This window comes from Ostrinia furnacalis, unplaced genomic scaffold (genome assembly GCF_004193835.3).
Source record: "Ostrinia furnacalis isolate ACB-3 unplaced genomic scaffold, ASM419383v2 OfSCF7173, whole genome shotgun sequence".
NCBI classification, from domain to species: domain Eukaryota; kingdom Metazoa; phylum Arthropoda; class Insecta; order Lepidoptera; family Crambidae; genus Ostrinia; species Ostrinia furnacalis.
The window spans coordinates 108,132-133,353 of record NW_021137412.1 but is presented as its reverse complement, the minus strand read 5'-3'; the positions used below and the strand labels follow the sequence as shown (position 1 = coordinate 133,353).

Below are 25,222 nucleotides of genomic sequence, written 5' to 3'. Positions count from 1 at the left end.
TTAGCCCCGTTTTCGTTCTCGCAGCACCTCGGGAAGGGTGCTGTGCTCTCTGCCTTGAACATCAGCCGTTTGCTGTAGTTCTCTTTGGACCGCTCCTGATTGTTGTTGGCAGGGCAGCGGCCCGAACACCGCCCTCAGAGTTTTGAAGAACCGTTGTTGAGGAGGCGGATGCTGCTCTCGCGGCCAACGCTTGTTCTGTAATTGAAATTGTGGTGAGAGTCTGACAGCACATGGATATAAGGTCCCAAGGCTAACTGCCCGTATTCACAAACATTATTATGAGGTCTCACACACACGAACACACACAAAAATCACAGAGCTCTATTGAACACTGTGTGTTCGATTTGCTGCTTCACTTAAGCAAGTATTGTTTGTGAATACGGGCGTTAATCACTGCCCGGCGTTTTGGGTCTTTACTCGGCCAATGGGTCGGTGACCATTGAATAAAACCTTGACCGTGTCCCTGTGTAAAATTTGCATAGCCATGTATTGGAAGAAGGTCCTTAAAGTTAACCTTAATAGTAACTGATAATGATATGAAATCTTTCATGACGTTATTCCTATTAGTCAAAATATTATATTTCAACTAATTTACAAGAGAGAATCTGTTTGAATATTTATGAATAGAATTCTCAGTGTCATTTCCTAGTAAGTACCTAGACGGGGTAGACGTAGTCTCTGGTTTTCAATTCCAGTGGATTAATTCCTCGATTCAAATCACTGGAATACAAACTAACATCAAAATACAAAGGCAAAATAGACAGCTCCAAACTAATGAACACATTACATTATTTCTTTATTATTTTCGGACAATCAGACTATATAATTTATGAAGCTATCCGCCATCATACATCATGTCTCGACTGGACATACAGCTTAACGTGCCCGCCGAAGCGCGAAATCGTTAAATCCATTAGTGCCAATAAAAACGGAAAACAAAAGAGTGTCGGGATTTTTGAAAGTCACCCCTAAAATAATTATTTTGTAACAATGGAGAAATATTATGTAATACAGCTTCAGCATGGCCATTTTGGCCAGGACTTGACAGGTCACATGCTGCGATGATTAAAACCCCGGATTTATTTTCATTTGGGAAAGGGTATGATGGATTTATAACCGACTCTGACGCCGTTTAAATTGAAATTTCCGTTTTTGCCCATTAAATGTACGTCTTTATCCGTGTAATTAAAAAAAAACGGTTCGGTTTTTTAAACAACATGCTTGTTTTTATACCCATTTTGCCAGCGTGGGAAGGGTAGGCGAGGTTTTCGGCTACTGAGACTGCAATTAACTGGGATCAGGGTCCCAGTCGCTGGATCCATAAAAATTTAGTATTTTTCTTCCAGCGACTAGGACCACTTATAGATAACAAAAACACATATTATTCAAGCCAAAATCGGTACAGTGCTAAAATTTATGAGTGGTCTCAGTCACAGGAAGAAAATTGTTTAATTTATACGGATTCAGCGATTGGGAGCGCGGTCCTAGTTAATTGCGGTCCCAGTCGCTGGAAACCTCGATAGGCCATTTGCCTCTGGCACATTGGAGAGAGTTTTGCTCCTGTAGTCCAAACTAAACAATTTCTTGATGATGATATAGCATGTAGATACTCACGTCCTCGGAACCATACTGATGTTAGTTTTTCTACTTGAATGCAATCTTCTAGAAGTTGAGAGTGACAAAGATCCTCGCGTGGCATGCGAAGAACCTCCACGGCAGAATAGGTACCTGAAACAAACAGATAGTTAGCAAAAAGAAATTAATCAGCAGAATTAGAGGCGAAATTGCCATAACAAATTAAAATGTTCTTGTAAGTAGACTGGTTAAGATTAGGGATTTTATGGATATGCAGTTTCGGTTATGGATACGGTTACGGATATGGGAATAATATTATACCGGTTTCGGTTACGGTTACGGATAGTTTTTTATTTCAAATATCCGAAAGTTTCGGTTACGGTTACGGATTTCTGTGCTTTAGAATGCAATTTGCAATAGTTGTCCAACACGGTTCATTCATGGCCATAAACAGTAAAAATTGATACTAGATGACATTATAAAGGTAAATCAGGCTGTTATGCCTTTACATATAATGCTATACAAAAAACAATTTAAACTGCCTACCTACATCCGAAACTATCCGAAACTTTTGAATCGGTTACGGTTATATTATTTTATTCCGGATATCCGAAAGTTTCGGTTACGGTTACCATAACATCCCTGGTTAAGATAACAGCGGCCATCTAATTGATAGCAATTTCCTAATTAAATTCCTTCAACATTAATGTCATCAGTGACTTCCCGGGCCCGTTTGCAAGTTACTTATGATTAAGGCTTTTCGAAGTAGCATTCGAAGGTAGGCAGGTAACTTGAAAGTTAGATGTTTACTGGAAGTTATTAAAAGCTTTGATACTCGTGGCTTTTGAAGGATTGCGATTTTCACTCATTCAATTTAGCTACATTTAAACACACGCAAGAAAATCCAAATTGAATTATTTTTAATCACAAGGAACTCTTGCAAGCGTCTCTGTTATAGTTCTTGCAACTGACCAAGGTGAGCGAGCTTTACTTGTGTCTGTGTAAGTGTACAAAGTGTACATGCACATAACTATAGTGAAATATCTATCAAAACGATGCCCACACAGTCATGACCACACATGTAAAACTCACTCGCCTTCGTGAATTGCAACAACTATTGAATTGCGTTTTTCTGGAATTGTATATATTTACAATTCCAGAATAAGGTTTTCTGACGCTTATTTTAAATTCAAATGGATTCCTTTGAAACATCAGCGTTACCTGAAACCACTCGGAAATCCAATCACCAATCTAACTTCTTTCCCTTTTTAGTTTTTCAACGATCCAAAATACACACTTGATCACTACATAGCGGCACAACCCAGGAACATTGATTAAAAACCAAAAGTTTTCTACTTTACCACGCTGGCATAGTAAAGGTAAAAAAAACTCTCAACGTCAGAATTTTAAATTAAAGAAGATGAATCTGGCTGTAAATCAGTACTAATAAAAGTAGGGCCGTAGCTACTTCAGGTTATAAGCCTTTGCTGAAATTCAAACAACCTTTTTTGTGTATGTTTTCAGCTGCTTCAATATGAAACTTTTGTAAATGTGTACACAGTTTCACTCTGCTACCATTATATTTATCAAATTCATATTATTCGTTAGGTATGTACCAAAGTAACTAGGGCAAAGTAAATTTTGGATGTAGTCACTTTTAATTGGGGAACTTTTATTTCCAACAGTTGTCTCATTATTATGTTACAGACATAAAATTATACTGATAAAACTAAGTATTCAATACCTGCTGTGTTATCATCATCACTCATCTCTATATTTTATTTCGGGGAATTCCCTGAAATACGTACGAACGTGGAATTATGTTTTCCTGGATTCTTATTTATTACACGGCTGATGTATAGATCAACAAGAGTTCATCTGTAAGAACAAAGTGTTTGACCAAACTTCTACAGATAGCCCAATCAGAATCAGCTAACATAAACAGCAAATACAAAGTCAATACCGGAAAACCCCGAAATATTTTTATCGTAACCACAAGCTGTATCCCCGCTAACGTAACGTGTAAACAGAATTTCGCCGAACAGACCGAGCAATAAAATATTCTTGTTATGTGATGGTCGGCCGTAAAAATCCGTGATTTATACCAAACATTAAAGGTAAACATGTAACAATTACTGCTCACAAGATGAAACCGATTTATAACTTTATCTCAACGAGGTAAAACTCATTATTGAAGCAGGTAAATTCGGTTGACTACTCAAGCCTGGAAGTCTATCTAACATTTGGGACAGAATAATGTTTGTCGATGAAACGATGTGTTGAGGTTTTGTAGGTTTTATGGTAAATAATTTATTATTTGTTTTCTTTGGCAACTAACGAGGTTTGTGAGTAGATTTCTGGCACTAGTACAAAACGCTGAACTTTGAAAGGATTCGTAGGTGTTTAGCATGAATGATGAGTTGGAATTCTCTATACCTAAATATAATTTTCCATTTTTATAAGGCAAGTAATTGAATAGATTCGAATCATTGGCACTGCATTCAACCTCGCAATGTGGGCTAATAATCAGAATTTTCATATTACCTAATACGTATCTCTAATGGCGTTCTGAAAGTTGTCTCAAAGGTTTCCTAAAATCTCGTGTCTTCGTAACGCACGATTGTCAATTTTCTCAATTTCAAGACGACCTCTATTGCACCAGAATAGTCCCCTCCTGACCTACCCCTTTTCATGCCTTATCTATTCTCTAGTGTCCATGCATATTCTTGTCAAAGTTGCTAAGCTGATTTACGAGCGAATCTCTAGCGGATTCGACGAGGCAACCACAATGGGATGCTACATCAGAATAGGGTATTATGGTGACTTGCTCTGAGTAGTTTGATTGTCAATGAAAAATTCAGTCTTCGTCTTAGCGTCAAAAAACTTCATTTTTAAATACCTATCTTTTGAATCTATCACCTTGAGGACTAATATACTCGTAGTATGCACATTAAAGGTACACATCAACCCCGAAAGGGATCAACACCGTATCGCCTTTCGCCGCGAAGCGACGCGTTTAAGTTACGGTGCGGATATGTGTGTATTGTAGTACGGAGTTTCATACAAATAAAACTGAGCGCCTCGAGTTTATACGGTTACGATCCGTTTCTGGGTTTACAAGTGTGTTTCGTCCTAAACCCTAAGCGGTTCTAGAAGGTCGCGGTAGAAATTGTTTTCTATTGTCTCGATTCGCGGGAACTTGAAGGGCTAATATTGTAAATGAGAGTGTCACTCTGTCTGTGCCGAAATAGCTTAACTATGCCGTCAACAGGTAGTTAATTAAACCGTCAACAGATAGTAAACTGCGAACTGATCTCTCTGTACCCAAAATTAATTTTATAATCCTTCGTACTATGCTACTAATGTAAGAAATGTGAAAGTTTGCGATGACAGATCTTAATTGTTACTTTTCGCCTAAACCATTGAACTGATTTCGGTGAAAGGCATAGAGAAAGTTTGAGATCCAGAGAAAAATATCGGTGATAATAAGCCTAAAATTTTCTGTGGATAATTTATCTTGAATGAAGCCGTAGGTAAAAGCCAGTATAATGTGTAAACATTAAACAAGTATCGGCTCCAGACTATTGATTCTGCGTAGTATCTGCTTTAATGTTTGTCTCATCAAATATTCCGTCTGGGATGAACAAGCGGAATGTTGTCCTTGTCCTCGAGCTAAATACGATACACTGTGTCATCTTATGTAGTTGAAATAAGGATCATTTTGAAACAAAAATGTATAGTTTGATGTGCTGGATTCAAGGAGTACGTAGGATTTCGATGTGTTGAGGTGATCACGAGACGTGAGCACGTGAGTGATTCAGCTGATTAACGATTCTAATCGATTCAAGCTTTTTGTATTCTAAAAGGGTTTTACCTTAGATCATATCTATGATCTGAGGGTTTTACCGTTCAATAATTGGAGTATCTGATTTTAAGTTAGAGGATTGGGAAAAAATACAATTTCGGGAAAATACAGCTTGTACGATAAACAAAGTTATGATTCTGAGAAAATCAACAATTTCACAGGGCCAAATACACTGGGCACTATACAAAGCCACCACAACACCCGACAAATAGACAGTAAATTGAGCCAGTATTGTCTCGAATACCTAGTATTGGCCCGATAGACCCAATAAACTTGTTATTTTCTGTGGAAATACATTACATAAGTATTAAGTATTCCTTGAGAAAAGGAAGAAATAACATTATGATGTAATTGATTTCAGAGCGAATCGTTTTAACCTTGTTTTCACCATAATATGGATAACTATCAATATAAATAATTTTCTTTGTATTGTTTACCGATAAAGGAATTCAATTAGGTTTGGTTTATTCCAAGTTTTATATTTTTGGGCTACCTTTATTTACGAGTAGTTGGAATAAAAAGATTCTTCAAAACGAATGCAAATTAAGAGCAATTAGTTTTTTACCCGACTGCGCGAGAAAGAGGATTACTACTCTACAGACGTACAAGATTTTTGCTACAAGAAAAACTTTTTCTATCTAGAGCGAATAAAAGTTGACTTATCATTTAACTAGCACACTCTTATAATTATTTATGTTTATGTAATGATTTTATTCATAGACTGAGAGGAATGAAAAATTTATTTTGCATTTTCGCCTTCATGTTTTCCTTGACAACGACACACGGTACCATGTATGAAATAATAAAAAATTGTATTAAATAATAAAGGTATGTTCTAATAATAAAATGAAGCCAATTTAAGAGATCACGTGTCATAAAAACTTGAATCGTACATTTCAAGTACCAAGAACACGTGTGCCGAGTAAAAATGTGCAGATATTTACAGTGTTCTTTTTTGATTATAAAACTTATAGGTAAATGATGAAATTACGTCCGCCGCGATAAGCGGTTATCACGCCATTTTGTCAATTTTGGCCATATATTTTGACATCGATAAAAGTTATCACGGCGCGCACACTAGGCCGGCAATACACGGACAGCTCGAGCAGTTAGTCAGTGATCAACATACACGGACCGCTCTTGCAGTCAAGAGTCAACAGCTTGAAGCTGCCAGTGATAACTGCTCGAGCAGTTGGTATTAACTGCTCAACAAATCACAAGCGCGCGCGCCGTGGAATGAAGAAAGTGGGCGGAGGTAACTGCGCGAGAGCTGTCGACACTCAGCTCGAGCAGTCAGTGTATGGCTGGCGACTGCTTGACCGCACGATGAAAATTCACCGTGCTGTCGACCGCCCGAATCAGTTGCAACTGCTCTAGCGGTTCGTGTATGTGCGTCCATAGAACTCTGCAGTTCACTGTGCAGTCGCAGCTTGAAGCTGTCGACCCTGACTGCTTCAAGCGGTCCGTCTAAAATTCTGAAGTTTTCTTATGGAACTTAATTTTATAAAATTAAATGCGATAGATATGTAGAGTTTTAGAATAACTTAAAGTTTGTTTTTGATTCTAAATCAATATTTTCATGAGTAGATACTTATCATGTCTTTTCAGAATGGAAAAGCGGTGCAAGTATCAGAATAGTCATATAGTCGAATTAAAAAACGAAGTGGATGTCTTGTACCTTTACCGCTTTTCTAAAACATATAAATGAATAAATAAATTGGATTTGACTTCAAAAAGCACACAAGCTTTTATTAAGTTCTGAAACCTTAAACTTAGATTATTAATTTGCTTGCATTCATTGAAATTCAATTAGGATCTGAGCACATACAAAGGGTTGGCAAAATATTTCATTACGAACGATTTTTTTTCTATGATTTCCAGCGTTGCTAAGGCTTTTTTGCTTATCTCTGAGTAGACTTTATTAAAACTCGTATGGTTCAGCCAAAGTGATTTTAATTTTTACCGCTTTCTACAAATTGTATTTTTAATTTAAATTACAGACAAACGTATGTGCAAGATGATTTTGTTTCATATTGCCTACAAAGTTAGGAATGCCTAGTTCTAATTTTATTATAATTATGACTAGGTAGGAATGTGATTGCTAAAATTAACAATTTGTGACATTGGGCGTGGCAGAGCTGACCACGGGCTGGAAGACGTAGTGTGGGCAGGCCTCCCACTAGGTGGACGGACGATCTGGTGAAAGTCGCGGGAGGTGCCTTACATTTTTATTTTTGATGTAAATAGATGCTAAAACTTAAACTGAGTTAGGTTGATAAAAGGAATCACTACTAATGAAATCATCCTAAGTTGGAATGATCGCCTAATTTTTAAAAAGCTAAGTGAAAACTTTGGAAGTCTGGAAACATCTTTCGTAAAAACTTTTTGAGGTCTATTGAAATTATTTATGATTAATCTTGTCTAATTTAGTTAGTTAGCGTCACTTTCTAGAATTTTCTCTGCCGATATCACAATGAGTTAAGAGTTGACATGTTAATAATATAATGAGATAGATATTCTTTATTCAGCTATTAGAAAAGAATTTTCAAATTGATTCTATTATTACCTACATTACTATTATGGAAGCAATAAACTTATTGAGTATTGAGCAATCATACTGAAAACATTATTATTTCACTGGGAGGAAAAACCTTAACCTTTTTATTGTTGCTCTATAAAACAAATAACAATTTCCTGAGAATGCGACATAATTACATTCCCAAATAAATAACTTCTACTTCTTCTACATTATCCTCTATTGTAGAAATAGAGTCCTATTTCGCCTACACCATGTAACTAAGATTTATTAGGACCGCACAATTCACTTTAACCAACTCAGAGAAAATTGTACCTACAAAAAACAATTATGTAGGTACCAACTAGGCCCAAAGTGTTTTAGGATTTAGATGGTTTTGGTATTTATGTGGCTTAAATACTCGTAGGTAGCTGATAAATGTTTCATGTATGAAAAATACTACTTCGTTTGAGATAGCTTTTGTTCTAACAGACCGCATAAGTTATTTCGTACCTAACTCACCAATAAGTATGTTGGTAGGTATTCTTTTCTTATTTGTTAACTTTATATACCGCAAAGGTACAAAATATACTATAAGTCATATTTTAGAGTTTTTTATGCGTTATCTAATTATAAATTAATAATGCAATTCCGGTAGCCTTATTTTCTGTCCACAAAATTAAGTCAAATCCAGTGGGCCTACCATGAGTTTACGTTAGGTGTGCTCGCTAGCGACTGCGTAAAAAAATGACATTTAAATGTATGACATATTGTGCAGCGGCTACTTTCAAGAAATAAAATCTTCATAGAATTTTTTGACGTTTTCGCTAGCGAGCACACCAAACGTAAACTCATGGTAGGTACACGGGTTATAAGTACATATAAACGAACCGAACTGTAGACTCTAAACATGATTTATGTAAAAGAGAAAAGAAAATTGAAATTGTGTTTGCCTTCTATTAGTAGTACACTTATTTGCATGCCGTGGCAGCCTTTAAGTAAGGCAACACCACATAATGTTTGATGTATTAAGGTTATATTAGATAAGGTGTATGCTTTGTTGGCTGTCCTTAAAATAAATAAAATAAAGTTACACAGACGTCATAGTCATGAGCTACAATTATCCTCCTGGGGCCCGGGAATTATTTTTATCGTGAATTCATATGAAAACTATCCAAATAGTATTAATAATTGATATAATTATCTTAAAAAATAAAATAAAAATTTTTATCTGGAAAACGGCAATTTTCTCAATGTCATATATTTACGACATCGGTTCCCAATGTCAACGACTTTTTTATTTCATGTACAGGATTTCCCGTAATAAATTGCACAAAAGTAATTCCTAGTTAAGTTTCTTGACTATCTACAACGAATTTGAATCGATTTTTGAAATATATTGAGATGCCAAAATATTTTTTACATATTTTTAATTTTTTTTCTGCCTGTACTTACTCTTTTCTATGCAGTGGATGCAAATGTTGATATTTTTTAAGTACATTTTCGGTAAAATGTAGCTAGATAGATTCTTTATCAAGTTTTATGTCATTTTTGGGCAATAACATTGCATCTCTATTTTTTTTTAAATAGTATTTCAAAATTTTATTGCATTTCATATGGATGACTCAAATTAAAAAATCCTCGTGATAAAAAAATGCATCACACCAATGTGTAATTAACATTAAGTGATGTAGATAAGGTCAATAGCAATAAAAAAAATTAAAAAACAATTTGATTAAGTGCCTAATGAAATTATTTTAATTTCATAAAAAAAAATCAAAGTGACTTGAGGTGTTGATAATACTTCTGGGCCGACTTTACCAGTAAAATCGAGTTTTGAGTGTTCTAATATGTTATATTCGCATATATCTACCTAAACAAATAAGAAAATAATATCAGATTGTATGCTATTTAATAGAAAATGTATAATGTCATACAGGTATTACACTGGGCTCTGTCAGTTTACACTAGTAATTGGGACCTCATGTAATACCTGTATGACATTCAGATTTCACCATGGTTTTCGTAGTTTTCATACGTATTTCCACAATCAGTGATACTCAGATAATAAAACAGTTCAAATCCCAAAACGAATAATAACAAAGGTTTATAGAAATCATTCATATTTTAGTAAAAAATTCATGATTACTAACCACTTGTTCCCGGTCGCGGCGCCGTCGCTAGTTCAATTAAAGATAAAAAAATATAAATGTCACTTCACTAGCCAATCACAGCTAAGAATGATGGACAGATGCACCATCTAACTAACTAACGTAAAAGTTCTGGTAAATTTCAACAGATAGCGTTGATTTATATTTTTTTGTTTTATGTAATAAATATATGACGCCAGGCCCCAGGAGGTTATACTCGAAACTTCAATTTTCTTTGTAGTCGTGAAATACCTACAAAGTTTCAGAAAACGGACCAGTTATGAAGCCTAGCTTCAAAGTTAGACCTTAAAGTGCTGACCCTCCACTCGGATACGTCCAACATTCTGGAGAGCACTTAGGGGAATGTCGAGACAAGTTCGGAACTTTCGTGATCGATGCTCGCGACTTTTGTCGATTGGTTTCCCGTTTTTACAATCACGCACAGCCTTGGATAAATATATGGCCAAGTTACTGCGCCTTAGGGTGTTGTCAGCACTCGGAAATGAGGTCGTTTGACATTCAAAAGGGGATTCATGAGGTATGAGGATAAGATACAGCTCCCTGATACAGGATCGCGTGACCTTGATGCCCATGGGACATGAAAATCACGGTTGTCAAGGTCAAAATTAGGCGAAATATATCTCAAATCGCCTGCTGACGAAATAGCACTGTTTGTTTCAGAAAACATCGGGTATTTTTCAAAATGCTTAAAAAATAGAGGCTTGCTCCATTAACTAATAAATTGAATATTCCAGGTACAATTTCTCTATGCTTCAAATCAAAAAGTATTCCGAATTCCTGCATTTTACATTGTGCTAACCCTGAACTAGATTGTGTACATTCCACATTTATTTTGGGCACTTAAGAAAGGCATGTCTTGACTGGAGAAGCAAGAAGTTCGTAACTTTGTCGTTAGCGGGACCTTGATCGATGCCTCGCAACTTTCGTCGTGATTGGCTTTCGACCACGCACTCTAGAGATTTACACATTGAAAAGAAACCCCAGTGTTTTTCCCTTGTTTGTTGAAGGCTGAAGAAATTTATTGCCGATTTAGAGTTGTTGATCACGAGAAGTTGATTGGGCGTGAAATAATGGGACTAAATAAATATTTATTGTGTCTTGATCCTTCGTTCTTCATTGACATTCGCGTGTTTGCGTTTTGTCATCGGGTCCAATAACTTGTTTTATCTGCTGTTACAGCTTGGTATTTTTCCTCCAGACATGAATGAATCTTTCTAAGAAATTCATAAGAAAAACTACAGAGATTAATGATGGTAATTTCTCCATTAAATTCACATACACTGAACCGCGAAGGGTTGGTTAGAAAATCTTCAATGTCTTCAAAAGTAATTGACCTAGCTTTTCACATACACTGGACCGCAAAGTAAAGGGTTAGTTAGAAAATCTTCATATCTTTAAAAGTGACCTAGCTTTATTAAAAAATAATTCAAGTTTATTTTTTTTTAATAAATGTAAAATAAATAAAAATGCGTAGTTTTTCTAGAATGTTTTGGTTCATAAAGCTGGTCCAGGTACTTTTAAAGATATTCAAGATTTTTTTAACGACCCTTTTTTTGCGGCCCAGTGTTAAATTTTTAAAAGCGCGAGCAGAATTCGTTGTCCCATTCATAATTATGAATTATCCGTATAGATTTGGATTAGTTAGTTTATTAGAATCTCAGTTCTCTGGTTCAATATTTCAATTATTATTGGTATTCGCATCAGCCGTGTTTTGCATAGATGTTATCACGTTATCACGTGTATCAGCATTATCATCTCCACTCGAGTCGTGTAACGAACTCGCCATAACAATTAAAGCTTTGTGTGCACAACAGAAACTAGCCGTGATAAATGTTTTATGCTGGGTGTTTCCCAACATCACTATAGAGTATTTACATTACGGTATCAGATACGGGTAAAATTCATGAATTACGTTCGCTTTATTAATGAAATTGAGTTTGGTAATACAGGCTTGGAGTTAATTGATTAACTATAGCTTGAAGACAATGGATATTTGAAATTTGAAAATATTAATAACAGTTCGCTTTGAAGTAAAATTATTAGGCCGAAGACGGAGTCTATTTGGCAATTATGATGCTACGACCTAGTTAGAATAATATTGTTGCGTTATTAGTAGTAAACAAGCCAGAGGTTAAGGTAACTGAATAAAGGAGCCAGAGCTTTTTAGAAAAGTGTGGAACGCACAATTCTAGCATCATCTAGCTAGATGTAAATCATAGGATTTTTTATAATTGATTAAGATAGGCTGTGTTCAGTAGCTTCACGAGTGTAAACTCGCAAATCCTCTCTTGTGGTCAGAATCAGGTAGAGTTTATCCAAGATCCAAGAGTTTATGACCTTTTATCCCAATCTTTCCTATTCTATGATGACTTTGCACTCTGTGATCCTATTGCACAATTACTAAGCTACATGCTTGTGTTACGAGTGGGGGCTCACTACAATAGTCGTTCCCGTTCGTCTATCGTGGCTTCATAAAATTTATTCCTATTTACTCGAACCTTCCCATACCATCTAGGTTATTTAAATTTTAGACTCGCCTATTAAAATGTTTCCTGAAGATTCCACTGGTGCAGTACAAGGCGATGGGGTTGACACAGCTGTTCAGGAACGACAGACAGAACCCGACGATGCGGAGGCCGTGCCACCAGCCGTTGTAGTCCTGCTCTGCTGTGGGGCTGTTACAAAGAAAACATAAAATAAGTTATTTTTATGCAGAAAAAAAAAATGCAGAATTTTTTTACTGCAATTACACCTGGTGTCAAGTGAGATGCAGTCTAGGATGGTGCATACCAGCACTATAGCACTACAAGTGCCTATTCTAATATAAATTCCATTCTTTACAGACAGAATCGGAGTGGAGATTTTTATTGTCGAAGGCAAAATTGTTTTGGGCCCCTGTGTGATCTTTGTTAGTACATTTTTTCAACTAAAAGATATCCACTGCTAGACCTTCTTTTAGGATTGCCATAATCACCCGAACCTGTGCTGTTCGCATCCAGGCGCTTCCCGCGACCTTCAACAGGTCATCGGTCAACCGAGTAGGGGGCTTGTCTAATATGGTTCTAAAATATTCCTTTAGTTCTCAGAATGTAGGTACTTATTGCATGACTTTTACTTAGCAGTGAAATAGAGATAGAATTTAATGTATTCAGCATATACAGTGTGTCCGGGCTTGTAGTGATCAAACTTTAAGGGCAAAATCTAGGGACAATTTTATCGATAAAAATACTTCAAATTTGGGGCCTGACCCATTTCTCGAAAAATTACACCGATTTAAGTTTTTAATTTTTAGTTTACACCTCTTCTTTAAAAAACAAGTGAAAGCGTGGGTAGCTTAACATTAATAGACAAATATTTTATATCATACGACAGCCAATAAAATTGTCTATTAGTTGAAGAAGAAAGCAGACACAAGTTTCATACATTTTATAGGAGTAAGAATGGATTGAATTAGAAAAATACATTACTTTTTTCACTTCATTTTCAGTTATTTTCCAACACAAGGAAAACCAGGTCGTTAAGGTATGTTTTATTTGCATTGTATTTTTAGTATTTGAGCTATTCTACAAAACGAATGTAAATTTATTAGTCTGCGTCTATTTGTTTCGACGTAATTGTTGAACAAAGATACCCCTTCCTAGCGGTTTCCATAGTAATCGGAATAGGTTGTGTGATTCTTTCAGGCAGTGCATTTTCGCATGTCGCGTGCGCTATGGAAACCGCTGGGAAGGGGTATCTTTGTTCAACAATTACGTCGAAACTAATAGACGTAGACTAATAAATTTACATTCGTTTTGTAGAATAGCTCAAATACTAATAATACAATGCAAATAAAACATACCTTAACGACCCGGTTTTTCTTGTGTTGGAAAATAACTGAAAAAGAAGTGAAAAAAGTAATGTATTTTTCTATTTTTTGATTTTTTTTAAATGCCTATTATTTTTAAAATATGCCACATAGATTTTTTTTTATATTTTTCTAATAACCAGCACAACTTGCCTCAACACCCAGTTCCGGCTTGACGTTACATTACGGGACACCCTGTATATAAAAGAAAGTCGTGTTAGTTACTCCACTTATAACTCAAGAACGGCTGAACCGATTTAGCTGAAAATTGTCAGGGAGGTAGTTTAGAGCCAGGAGAAGGACATAGGATACTTTTTATCCCGTTCGAAATTAAAAAAAAAGTCTGCTTATTTATTGCCATTAAGGCGGAACAAAGTTCGCAGGGTCAGCTAGTTTTTTAATAAAGACGAGTTGCAGTAAAATACCCTTAGATAAAAATTTTACAATGCTACTTGTTATATTATATTTGTTTGAGAATTTTGAGATGCGGGCCGAAGCAAGCATAGGGTTGCTTCGGCCTTCAGTATAGACACGCTTCCTAGCAGTATTAATAGCATTATTTCGAAAAATCTTGTAACATAATATGCCCCAACAAAACTACATAGGATGCCCTATCTATACTCCTGCATCACACTTTAAATTCGGTTTTCAACTTAAATGTTCTGTTTTACCCTTTCAAGTGACAATAGCCAAACGATAAAGTATTTTTTGATTTTTTTTAAATGCCTATTATTTTTAAAATATGCCACATAGATTTTTTTTTATATTTTTCTGATAACCAGCACAACTTGCCTCAACACCCAGTTCCGGCTTGACGTTACATTACGGGACACCCTGTATATAGATGTCACCGTTTTATTTGACAGCATCACTTCAGAACTCACTTGACAGTGGTGTCGAAGATGTCATCGTCATCGGGCTCGCTGCCGCTGTCTTCCGCGTCTTCGGCGCCCGACTCCGCCGAGTCGTAGTCGTAGTCGTGGCACGAGCCTTGGTCCGTGGTTGGCTGTAGAAAGAACATGGAATGTATTTCATTGGTGTACCGTATTGCATCAGCCATAGGGTTTAGAATGCTTCAGATTAATTGTTGTTATTGACTTCATGTATCATTTATATTTTTTATGTACTATGTTCTTGATAACAATTCCACCCAGGTTCTATGATGGAGAGTGGTTGACAGTAAATACAATCTAATTGATTCCTTAATATGTTTTTGTAAAATTTTAAAAAGACTTATTTTGTAATACATTAGAGCTAGAAATCACAGCTAGGACATTGCGATATTGAAAAAACAATTAAGAATTATGTTTACATGCTTTTCAATTCGCAAAGAATACTATTGGCCGATTACAGCCATGTAAAATGGTAAAGAGTGCTCCATAAATTGAAGTCAGGATTTTTACGCGATAGATGATCCTACTAATATTATGAATGCGAAAGTTTGTGTGGATGTTTGTTTCTTTACAGTATTATTGTTTATAACCCAGAATAACATTAGGCTATAATTTATGACGATCTGTAACAAACTAAATTTCACGCGGGTGAAGCCGCGGGCAAAAGCTAGTATAGAATAAAACTTGACAACAGTTTCGAAAGTATTTGCCCTTTTTATTCCCTAAAACAAACTTATAGTTACCTTAGTAAGCAAATACGTGAGTATACTGCAATGCGGCGGTACGAACTGCTCCCTATATGTAGGTCGGCCTTCTTGTATGTTCTTGTGGGGCGCTGTAGGCCCGAGCCCGAGTATACGCATGTTGAGGAGCGCGCGTTTCTCGCGTAACGATGACCAGACTGAGGTGCCCTCAGTGCGCTCCAGTTTTGGCTGTTGGGTGGAAGATACACAATTTTAACAATGGTTATTAGACAGTCTGCTTACATTTTATATTATTTAAGAGTGCATTTTTAAGCACACATAATAATCTGTTTGACGATTTATAATAACTACACCTTTATTCGTTATTGCGAATAGAGATGCATGCGCCTTTGGGTTCTTAGCCTCCAGTCTGTATAATAAATCAGCATCACGAACGGCCAGCTTCTAGCCCAGCAGAACTATACAGCGCAGAATGCCTCGGCTAAGACTAAAAGTGAAGAGACGCATGTGCTTTCGCTTACGGGGTTTGAGCCGTTTAATAAGTCAGGCAGCCAGTGCCCAGTGCCAAAACCAGTATACTGCGTGGAACGCATTAATTACACCTAAAATTGAAGAAACTTACCGGCGGTGGCGCCGGTGCGGTCATAAGCAGTCGCCTCACGCCGCCTCCGAACAACGAAACATGCGCTTTAGCTTCTGGGTTCTGAGCTGCCAGTCTGTATAACAAGTGAGCATCGCGTGCGGCCAACGCCCTGCCTAGCAGAGCTAGATACACAGCACAGAACTCATCGGGTAAAGCTTAATTTAGGAAACTTACCGGTGGTGGAGCGGGTGCGGTCATAAGCAGTCGCCTCACACCGCCTCCGAACAGCGAAGCATGCGCTTTAGCTTCTGGGTTCTGAGCTGCCAGTCTGTATAACAAGTGAGCGTCGCGTGCGGCAAGCGCCCAACCCAATAGAGCTAGATATACTGCGCAGAACGCTTCAGCCAGTAACACGGCCAGTCTAGGCGCGTCTTCTTCTTCCGCCGCTCGCACAGCTAAACCGCGTAGTGCGGACACACCTAAAACAATACGATATCATGAATGCCATATTAAAGCACAGATCCGACCTTGCATGGAATACTGCTGCCACCTCTGGGGCGGCTCTGCCAAGAAACATTTGGCTGCTTTGGATTCGGTGGAAAGGCGTGCCAGGAGACTAATCGACAGCCCGACCCTTGTCGAAGCGTCGCTCCAGGAACTTGACCACCGCCGTAAAGTTGCTTCTCTAACGGTTTTCTACAGGCTACACTTCGGAGAAAAGCATTTAGTTTACCACAAGGGGTTAACAGATATGTTAACAGGTTTGTAAATACACATTCTTAAAAAAACATTAATTAAGGTGCATGAAATACTCACCAGGCCATTTATTAGGTGTCGTCGAAACAGTAAGTTCTTCAACAGAGTGACGTCTCGGTCGAGCAATCAAATGGGTCGTAGCAGGAGCGTGGTCATGTACCATACTGAAAGGATAATAAATTAAATAAGTAATTCAATCAGTATTGTTAGAACAGGGGGGTAGTGAGTGGTTTGGTCGAATCATTTCAATAATAAAATTGTAAGGCACGATTTAGAAATGATTTTAAATTATTGTATATTTTTTGCTTAGTAAATTATCACATATCGAGAAATCAAGTATGCTCATACTGTTACTGGGCGGTGCATACGTCATGATAAGACTTTCACACACACTGCTTCCGTGACTTTGCATTACAAATACAGGGTGTCCCAGAATGGGTGAATCAAACTGATAGGGGAGGTAGCTCTACTAATGTACAATCCCTAAAAAATATGGAAAAAAAATTTTGACTTCAGTTTGATTCACCCATCCTGTATACGTCAACTACAAAATCAAAGACTCACCCATCATGATGATGTGTATGCTTCATGCTAAACGTATCCGAGTCGCAGAGACTCTGATAGATGCAAGCGGACAGTGCTACGGCTAATTCTCGCAACGTGTGCAGAATCCTCGTGGCGGAACCACCCGGGATGCCAAGCTCGCTTATCGTTCCGAGCATATCGTGGGCTACGGACTGGCATACAAAATACGATTATTAATTTGTCAATTTTATCAGTCTCATAAATGCACAGATATTCGAAAACAGAGCATCTTGAATGAATAAAAAATATATTGAGTTTTCCTCATCGCTAAGCCAGTGTGGGGAGTATAGGACTAAAACCTCCATTTGGAATTTGCATCTGGTAAAATTGAAGAAGTTCGTGTTCGTACAGTAGGGACTAAATCACCTAATGATAATAATATTTCGTTTTATAAATTACTTATTATTCGAGATACGCTTACATTGCATATTTTTGTACGGTGCATAATGACTGCGAAACTTAGCCTCTTTCCGTTTTTCCCACACATTCAATAGAAGAGGATAAGAACACATATTTTGTAGCCGTTTCTCTAACACATTAAAAGAGTATAAGACCACATATTTTGATGTATAGGACACTTCACATATTTTTTACCTGCAAGTGCCTCACAGGATCAGCAACAACCGTGTTATTGGTCGCCACAGCCGCAGCCAACAGCGGCAGAGTCGTTGGGAACGGCAGCGGCGACAGCAGTTGCTGGTGCTGTTTGTCTTGTCCCAGCTCTTGCAGTAGCAACACTAGCTCCATCCGGACGGAGGCCAGGCCGCCACCGCCGGCGCCGTGGAGGGAACAGTACGATAGGAGAGTCCGGAGGAGTGTCTCGTTGGCTGCAAAGGGAAAGATGTGTACGTGTTGCTAGAGCATTTTTATAAGACAGAAGACTGGTGCGGGCATATGCCTGTTCACAGTCTCATACAAGGTCACGTGGCATTGCATTAAATGAGGGAGTGAAAACTAACGGAGGTTACTACACTCGCGAGCAAAAATATGGAATCACCCCATTTATTCCGAGCGATCATAAGAACTAAATGACTAATAGAAGTTCAATAAAACTGGTACCATTTTAAAGGTGATATTATAAGCTTAAAATTGATACCATAGATACATACAATACGTAGTCATTCAGTTCTTAAGACCGCTCGGAACACAAAGGGGTGATTCCAAACTTTTGCTCGTAAGTATAGTTTTACTCTTGTGAACACCGGTGTTTTCATTTTCTCGAAATAAATAAAAAAGGTATCTAGGGATCTTTCTGTAATTTCTCAACACATTTCACTTTGTACTTATTCGTTTAAATATAAATAGCTGTTATATTAAGCTTCGACATGGACCAACAGCTGGCCAGATTAGGTTATTTTTAATAATAAACATCACTCACCCTTGAGCCACTTCTTCCTCCTAACAGCGCGTTGCACCTTAGCCTCAAAGTCCGCCTTCTCCCTAACAAGCAGTTGATGCAGCGTGGGTTTCTCAGGCAGCGGCGGCGGGTCTTGGTCGGCGCATATCAGTTCACCGCCTGTGGGGGCGCCACTAGCGCTGGCGTAACCACAGAGACGCCGCAAAGCCTCCACTTCGCGTTCTAGCCAGATGTACAGTTGGTAGCGGAGGTGACCGCCTGGATATAAAGAAGGGTCAGTTAAGTGGTTTAGTCAATAAGTTACCAAGCATGTGCGAAATGTTGCAGCGTTTAAGTGGCACGAAATATTGTAATCTTCGAAAATTTTCGGCATTGTATTTGGATTGAAAAATAAAAGAATCATCATTAAATAGCTTTTGCCCGCGGCTTCACCCGCGTGAAATTTCGATTGTCACAGATCGTCATAAATTATAGCCTATATGTTATTCTGGGTTATAAACAATAATACTGTAGTTTCATCAAACTCAGTTCAGTAGTTTTTGCGTGAAAGAGTAACAAACATCCAGACATCCAAACTTTCACATTTATAATATTATTAGTAGGAAGGAAGTAGGATTTATATAGGCTTCGCCACCCTACTGAAGCTATGGCAAAAACTTAGATATTACATAACTTGACATTGTCTTTTTTACGGGAGGAAAATACAACAGTTTTCAACTCAAAAGCATCTCAGGCTCGTGGTCATTATCTTCCGAGATGATAGAATACACATACCATCGACTTCGAACCCAGTGGCCAAGGTGCTCAACTCCTCCATCAGTATCTTGAGACAGGCCACGAACTTGAGCTGTTGTGCCATGATGTCCACAGGCGGTGTCTCATTCTATAGTGCCTCTTCTTCTGTCAATCCTACAGAATACAAGGACCATAGAGTATACATACCATCGACCTCGAATCCAGTGGCCAAGGTGCTCAACTCCTCCATGAGTATCTTGAGACAGGCCACGAACTTGAGTTGCTGCGCCATGATGTCAACAGGCGGCGTCTCGTACTGAAGTTTCTATTCTTCCTTCAATCCTACAGAATGCAAGGATTAGGACTATAGAATACACATACCATCGACTTCGAACCCAGTGGCAAGCGTGCTCAACTCCTCCATGAGTATCTTGAGACAGGCCACGAACTTGAGCTGTTGCGCCATGATGTCCACAGGCGGTGTCTCATTCTTCTCTGGCTCGTGCTCGTGTTCTTCGGAGATGCCGTTGACTAACGGAGCTGCTTCTTGCTTGTCCATCTTCATTTCTAATGGCGGGGTCGATGCTCCGGATCCCTCGGATCTAAATTATAACATTTGATATTATGCGTCTTCTTTGATCGCGATGCAGATAAGCTAAATTTGAACTACCAGCCATGTGGAAAGTTCCAGTTTTGATGCATTTATTCGACTATGTCGAAACTGCCAACAGAATAGAAATCGGGAAACACGGAAACATATTCTCCTTGGACAATCAGGTTGCCTAAAAAAATGTGCAAAGATCTACCCAATTAAGAATTACTAGAACCATTTGACTTAACTAGTGAGTATGGGATAAAGGCCTATTCAGACCTAAGCGGTATTCGCTACCGTCTGCAGCAGAGAAAACCCAGTGGGTATGCGGTAATAATACTGTTCAGACCTAAGCGGTATTCGCTACCGAGCGAAACCCGCGTGGTATGTACCTCTACCCACAGCGGCAGCGTATATCGCTCAGGTCGCTCTAGCCGCGATACTTGATACTAAATGCCAGAGCGAAACCCGCGCTGTATGTACCTCTACCCACAGCGGCAGCGAATATCGCTCAGGTTTTTAATAGGCCTTTATTTTCAACGCCCAAATAGCGAAGATAAAGTTAAAAACCAATATTGCGAGTGGTCTTACCCTTTATCTTCCTCGTCATCCCAGCTGAGTACGAGCTCATCTGATTTTATAGTGCTAACGGGCGCGCCCCAGTCCATTTCAGCTGGCGTCGAAGCCCAGTCCATGTTGTTCTCTGCTGGGGCCTCTTCTTCCTCTGTTGATGATACACGAGTAAATAAGTGAGCAAAATAGACATTTACTTGGTTTGAAAAACATAGAGAACATGATTGCTGAAAAGCCGGTTCTTTTTTTTTAAGATTGAATGACAGTTTGTAATTTAGGCGAGCTATTCCACGGGTAGAAGCTAGGTAAAAAAATATAAAAAGGTGTTTTTAGAAATCAATTAACATAAAAATAACCAATTTTACGAAACGAGCCCCGAATTGTTGACAGAGATAACTGTTAAATACGGGTTATAATAAAGGTGTGGGACACAACAAACATTTGTGTAGCCCTATTTCAGTGTTTACAATTTAAATGTTATTAACGACTTCTGTAGTTAACACTTGCATTTCATCTAAAAATATCTGCAGTTTGAACAAACAACAATAATATTTACGACACGTACTTTTAGCTGTCGAGTCCCCGCCCAGTTGTCCCGTATGTATAACAGCGTCGTCGACCGAAGGCATAGACACTGGTTGCTTAGCTTTCTCATCTCGGACCCGCGCGGGGAGTTTGGACAGGACCTCCAAAGCTAGAGCGGGACAGCCTGCTTTGAAGTGCCCGTGCGCAGTTTGGAAGTAAAGTCGTCTTTCTAAACGGGTTATACTCTCTTCGGGCTCTTGTTGTAGTAGGGCCAGTGTGCCACCCTGGGGACAAAAATATAAGCGTTATTCAGATGATATTTCAATAATAATAAGCTAAAGTTGTGTACATAGACGAAGCTTTATTTCACATGCTTATGTAACTCCAAGCCAATAGGATATTTGACACGAGCAATCAAAGAGCTGTCAAAATGAGAGTCTTCCAGGCATCGTAGGATAATGACCTCACCATTTTGCAGTTACTGGACTAATTTCTTATCAAATTAGTTTAAAAAAAGAAAATGATGTGTTCTATTAGAAAAGTTGGTAAACTGTGACAAATTGATAGGCAGTTACCAAAAATGATGACTCAAAAATACATGTAACAGAAGTTTGACATACCTGCGTTGGCATATTGTGTCGCTTGAGTCTCGGATGTGTTCGTAGATACACGTAGAAGTTAAACACGCTGGGCATAGGCTCTGAGTCTTTCTGCGTCTCGCGTGCCGCGTGTAATCGGCCGCCGGGGCTCAATAGTGTGTCTAGTGCTTCTCCATAGCGCTTTAGTTCCCAGAGCGCCATTGAACGAACGAACGGGTCCGGGTGGGCGCGCTCCAATTCAATCTCACCGGTTTCTGTCTCACCACTGAAAATAAGTCAACAATAAGTTTGCATTCGCTTTTTTAATGTATACAATAGTGACCCTAAAAACTTAGGCTAACGTTGAAGACTCACCCTAATATTTCATCCATGAGCAATTTTTTCAAACTGGGTGGAAGTGTGCTGTCACTTTCGTATAGTCGAGCTACCACCATTGCCAGTTGCAAATCTCCCAATCGTGTGATTAGCACCTAAAATCAAAAAATATTTATAGTAGGTACTTTCAATAAATTTTAGAAGTTCTTATTGAACAAGGATTTATTTTACCTCCAAAGCATCCTTGAGTGCACCTCCTAATAAGAAGAAAGCGGCTGCGTGCTCAAACCGTTGTTTACCCAATAAAACAAACGCATTCTTTAGAGCTGCCTTTCTCCAGCGATCTTCGGAAAAGTCGTTCGCGAAGAACTGTAAACAAAAACAGATCTTGAGCTTTGTCCTTAAGATTCAATATTCATATTTATGTACTGTTTTGTGTACTTACCGCGGTCATCTTTTCGTCGCGATTGGATCGGAATAGACCCCACAGTAGCATTCGCTTCTTCATAGCTAAGTAGTATAGTGCTGCATCCATCGGGTCTTGCTTGGCCATGTAGGCTGCGCGTGCGAGGCGTTCTACACATATACGGAGCAGGTCGCCACTTACCCACCAACCCACGCCTACAAAAATTAACAAATATTACTTCTGAAAGCTTAATAGTAACACTAGACAACTGAAGCATGTCAATGTGTATCATTTAGTAACAAATAAATATTTTTTCTTTCTTTCTTTAAATAGAATATTTGATTCCAAATAAAATATGTCAAATATTTTTATATAGTTTTGGTTTGAAGAGTTTGATGAATTTCACTTACCTAATTCACGCATTGTCGTCCATTTCGGTTGTCCCTTAGCATAACCAGGGATCAAAGCCAAAAGTTGCTCATGAGTCTCAGAGTGGTATGCCCACACAAGGTTGCAAGTACCCACTCCATTCCTTTGTAAATTAGCCCGCTGCGCTAGCGGCAAGCAACGCAGTAGGTAGCCGTAGTGTTTCATGGCCAGTAAGAATCGGAGACCACAGTCATCCAGGGAGTCTGAAAGTTGTATTGCTGTTATACTGAACAACAAAAAGGTTGACTAATCAATATTTTTATGGTCCCACTTAAGTTTACAAACCACACCCCAAATGAACGAATATCTACTGCTGCACGGAAAATGTTATGTGTATGTTATCAAAATTGTTAGATTTATGTTATTGATACTAAATTACAAATAATACCTGTGGCCTAATTCACGTATTTTGATGCTTAAAATGTGGTTGACATATTTTAGAAGACGTTCTATTGAAAAACAGTCCTAAATCCGTATTCAAGTGTCATTTCGATAGAACGATTAGTCAATAGGATCGCAACTCAGCGATTTGTCACTTGACTTTTAATCACTGGCACCAAACTTCAAAATAAGTAATAGGTGAATACCGCGGAGGCACGATCAAATACGAAAAGTGACAAATCGCTTGCATGTCGTTGAAGTTTTGTTACGTGAATGAGGCCACAGGCTTCTACCAATAATAGCACTTACCAGGTACTATTTCTTGACCAGTTCCTTGCGAGATATCAACACGCGCGTTCGCTGCGAATCGTTCGGCGAAGTCTGCGTCACACGTCGACACAGTGTCCGCCAGCGCTAACAAATGCATCTGGTCTAGCGAACTCAGTCCGGGAAGGTGAGTGTGTGTGAGTAGACGTGACAGGATGCGACCTGAGAAAATTATCAGGATGTCAAGAGACAATCGTACGAGCTTAAATATGGCAACTCTGTGCGCTATTTTGGTTCTTCTATAGCTTTCTTTATTTCTGATTCGGTCCTGACTATAGTTTAACTCTAGCATAGCATGCTTCATTGACCATCGCGTGACTATTAGCTTTTTTATAAAGGCCTTGGGAAGGGACCACATCTCCATTCCGTTGGTCATCATTGGCAACACATACTGGTCGTAGACTAGTTGTGAGACACTGCTGTCATTTGACGAGACGATGTCGCCTGTCTGTATTATCTATGCAAGGATCAACCTAATTGCCAACACAAAAGTTTTACATTACCTTGCCTAGGACCGAAGTGCGACAGAGGCTGTCGTTCAGGCATCGAAGGCCTGCGGTCGACACCTTCGTCGTCGCCTAGTAACAACGCGTCCAAATCCTCGTCTGTGTCGAGCATAGTCCCCTCGAATAATACGTTGTAATCCTGCAATAATTTATATATGAATTTGATATTCCCATTGATAACCCATTCAATTGATATTTTTGCACTTGTCACATTAAAACTGTCACTGTCATACAACTGACTCATTTTTTACTTCGTTGAAGTGGGCGTGGCAAAAATAAAAAAAGGGATAATTATGCTATAAATCATGCCACGCCCCATATATGTGTATAGTCCTCCAGGTTTTAAAAGGATGTGACTTGTCGGTAGATTTATATTTCATCGAGTTGTTAAGGACCAGAGATAAAAAATATTTCTGTTAAGTATAATATTAGAGGAATTGAAGAAATAATTTACCTTAGCTTCTTGTATAGTGGACGGATGATGTGGAGACTCTTTGTCTGCGACAAGGAGTGTCCATAGAGGTAGCGGCGGTACTGAGGTAATCTCGGCATAGTCTAGCTGTACATCTTCAGTTATCTATAAAGTTTATGGTAATAGTAAGGTAAGTGATGCGAGCCGAGCGATGAAAATAAGAGGTAAGTAGGTAAATAATTAAAAGTAATTTTATTTATTGTTTACTCAACACTTATCATCATCGCTCAGCCAAATAATCATTGGCACAGCGTATTTAATTTATAGATAACATGTAAATTCAGTTAAAAACTTTTCTAACAAAATTTATTTCATGATTTACATTGAATAAAGTAATTTTTAAGTCCAAAATAGTTTGTACTAGTGCATAGTGCTTTTTATCAAGATGCATAATCAAAGTTAGTAGTGCATCAGTGTTTGAAGAATACTTCCTGTTCATACACAATTTAAAAATAACAATAACAATAACAATTATATTTAAACGCATATTTTTTGTACCGAAACAAAAATG

General features: G+C 38.2%; 1 protein-coding gene across 1 annotated transcript; it reads right to left on the bottom strand.

Annotated features, from left to right (window-relative positions):
• Positions 1-24,940, bottom strand: LOC114363560 (dmX-like protein 2). Its single transcript, XM_028319318.1, has 21 exons — positions 24,694-24,940; positions 24,237-24,378; positions 23,716-23,895; positions 23,007-23,228; positions 22,636-22,811; positions 22,422-22,559; positions 22,230-22,345; positions 21,897-22,140; positions 21,317-21,560; positions 20,770-20,902; positions 20,056-20,188; positions 19,794-19,881; positions 18,873-19,109; positions 18,089-18,321; positions 17,474-17,646; positions 16,970-17,073; positions 16,388-16,632; positions 15,610-15,798; positions 14,858-14,979; positions 12,660-12,801; positions 1-195 (listed from the first exon to the last, which is right to left on the bottom strand). Exons 2-21 carry the CDS (start codon positions 24,349-24,351, stop codon positions 1-3), a joined length of 3,429 nt encoding a protein of 1,142 aa, XP_028175119.1. The 5' UTR covers positions 24,352-24,378; positions 24,694-24,940.
• Between the last annotated feature and the right edge of the window lie 282 nt (positions 24,941-25,222).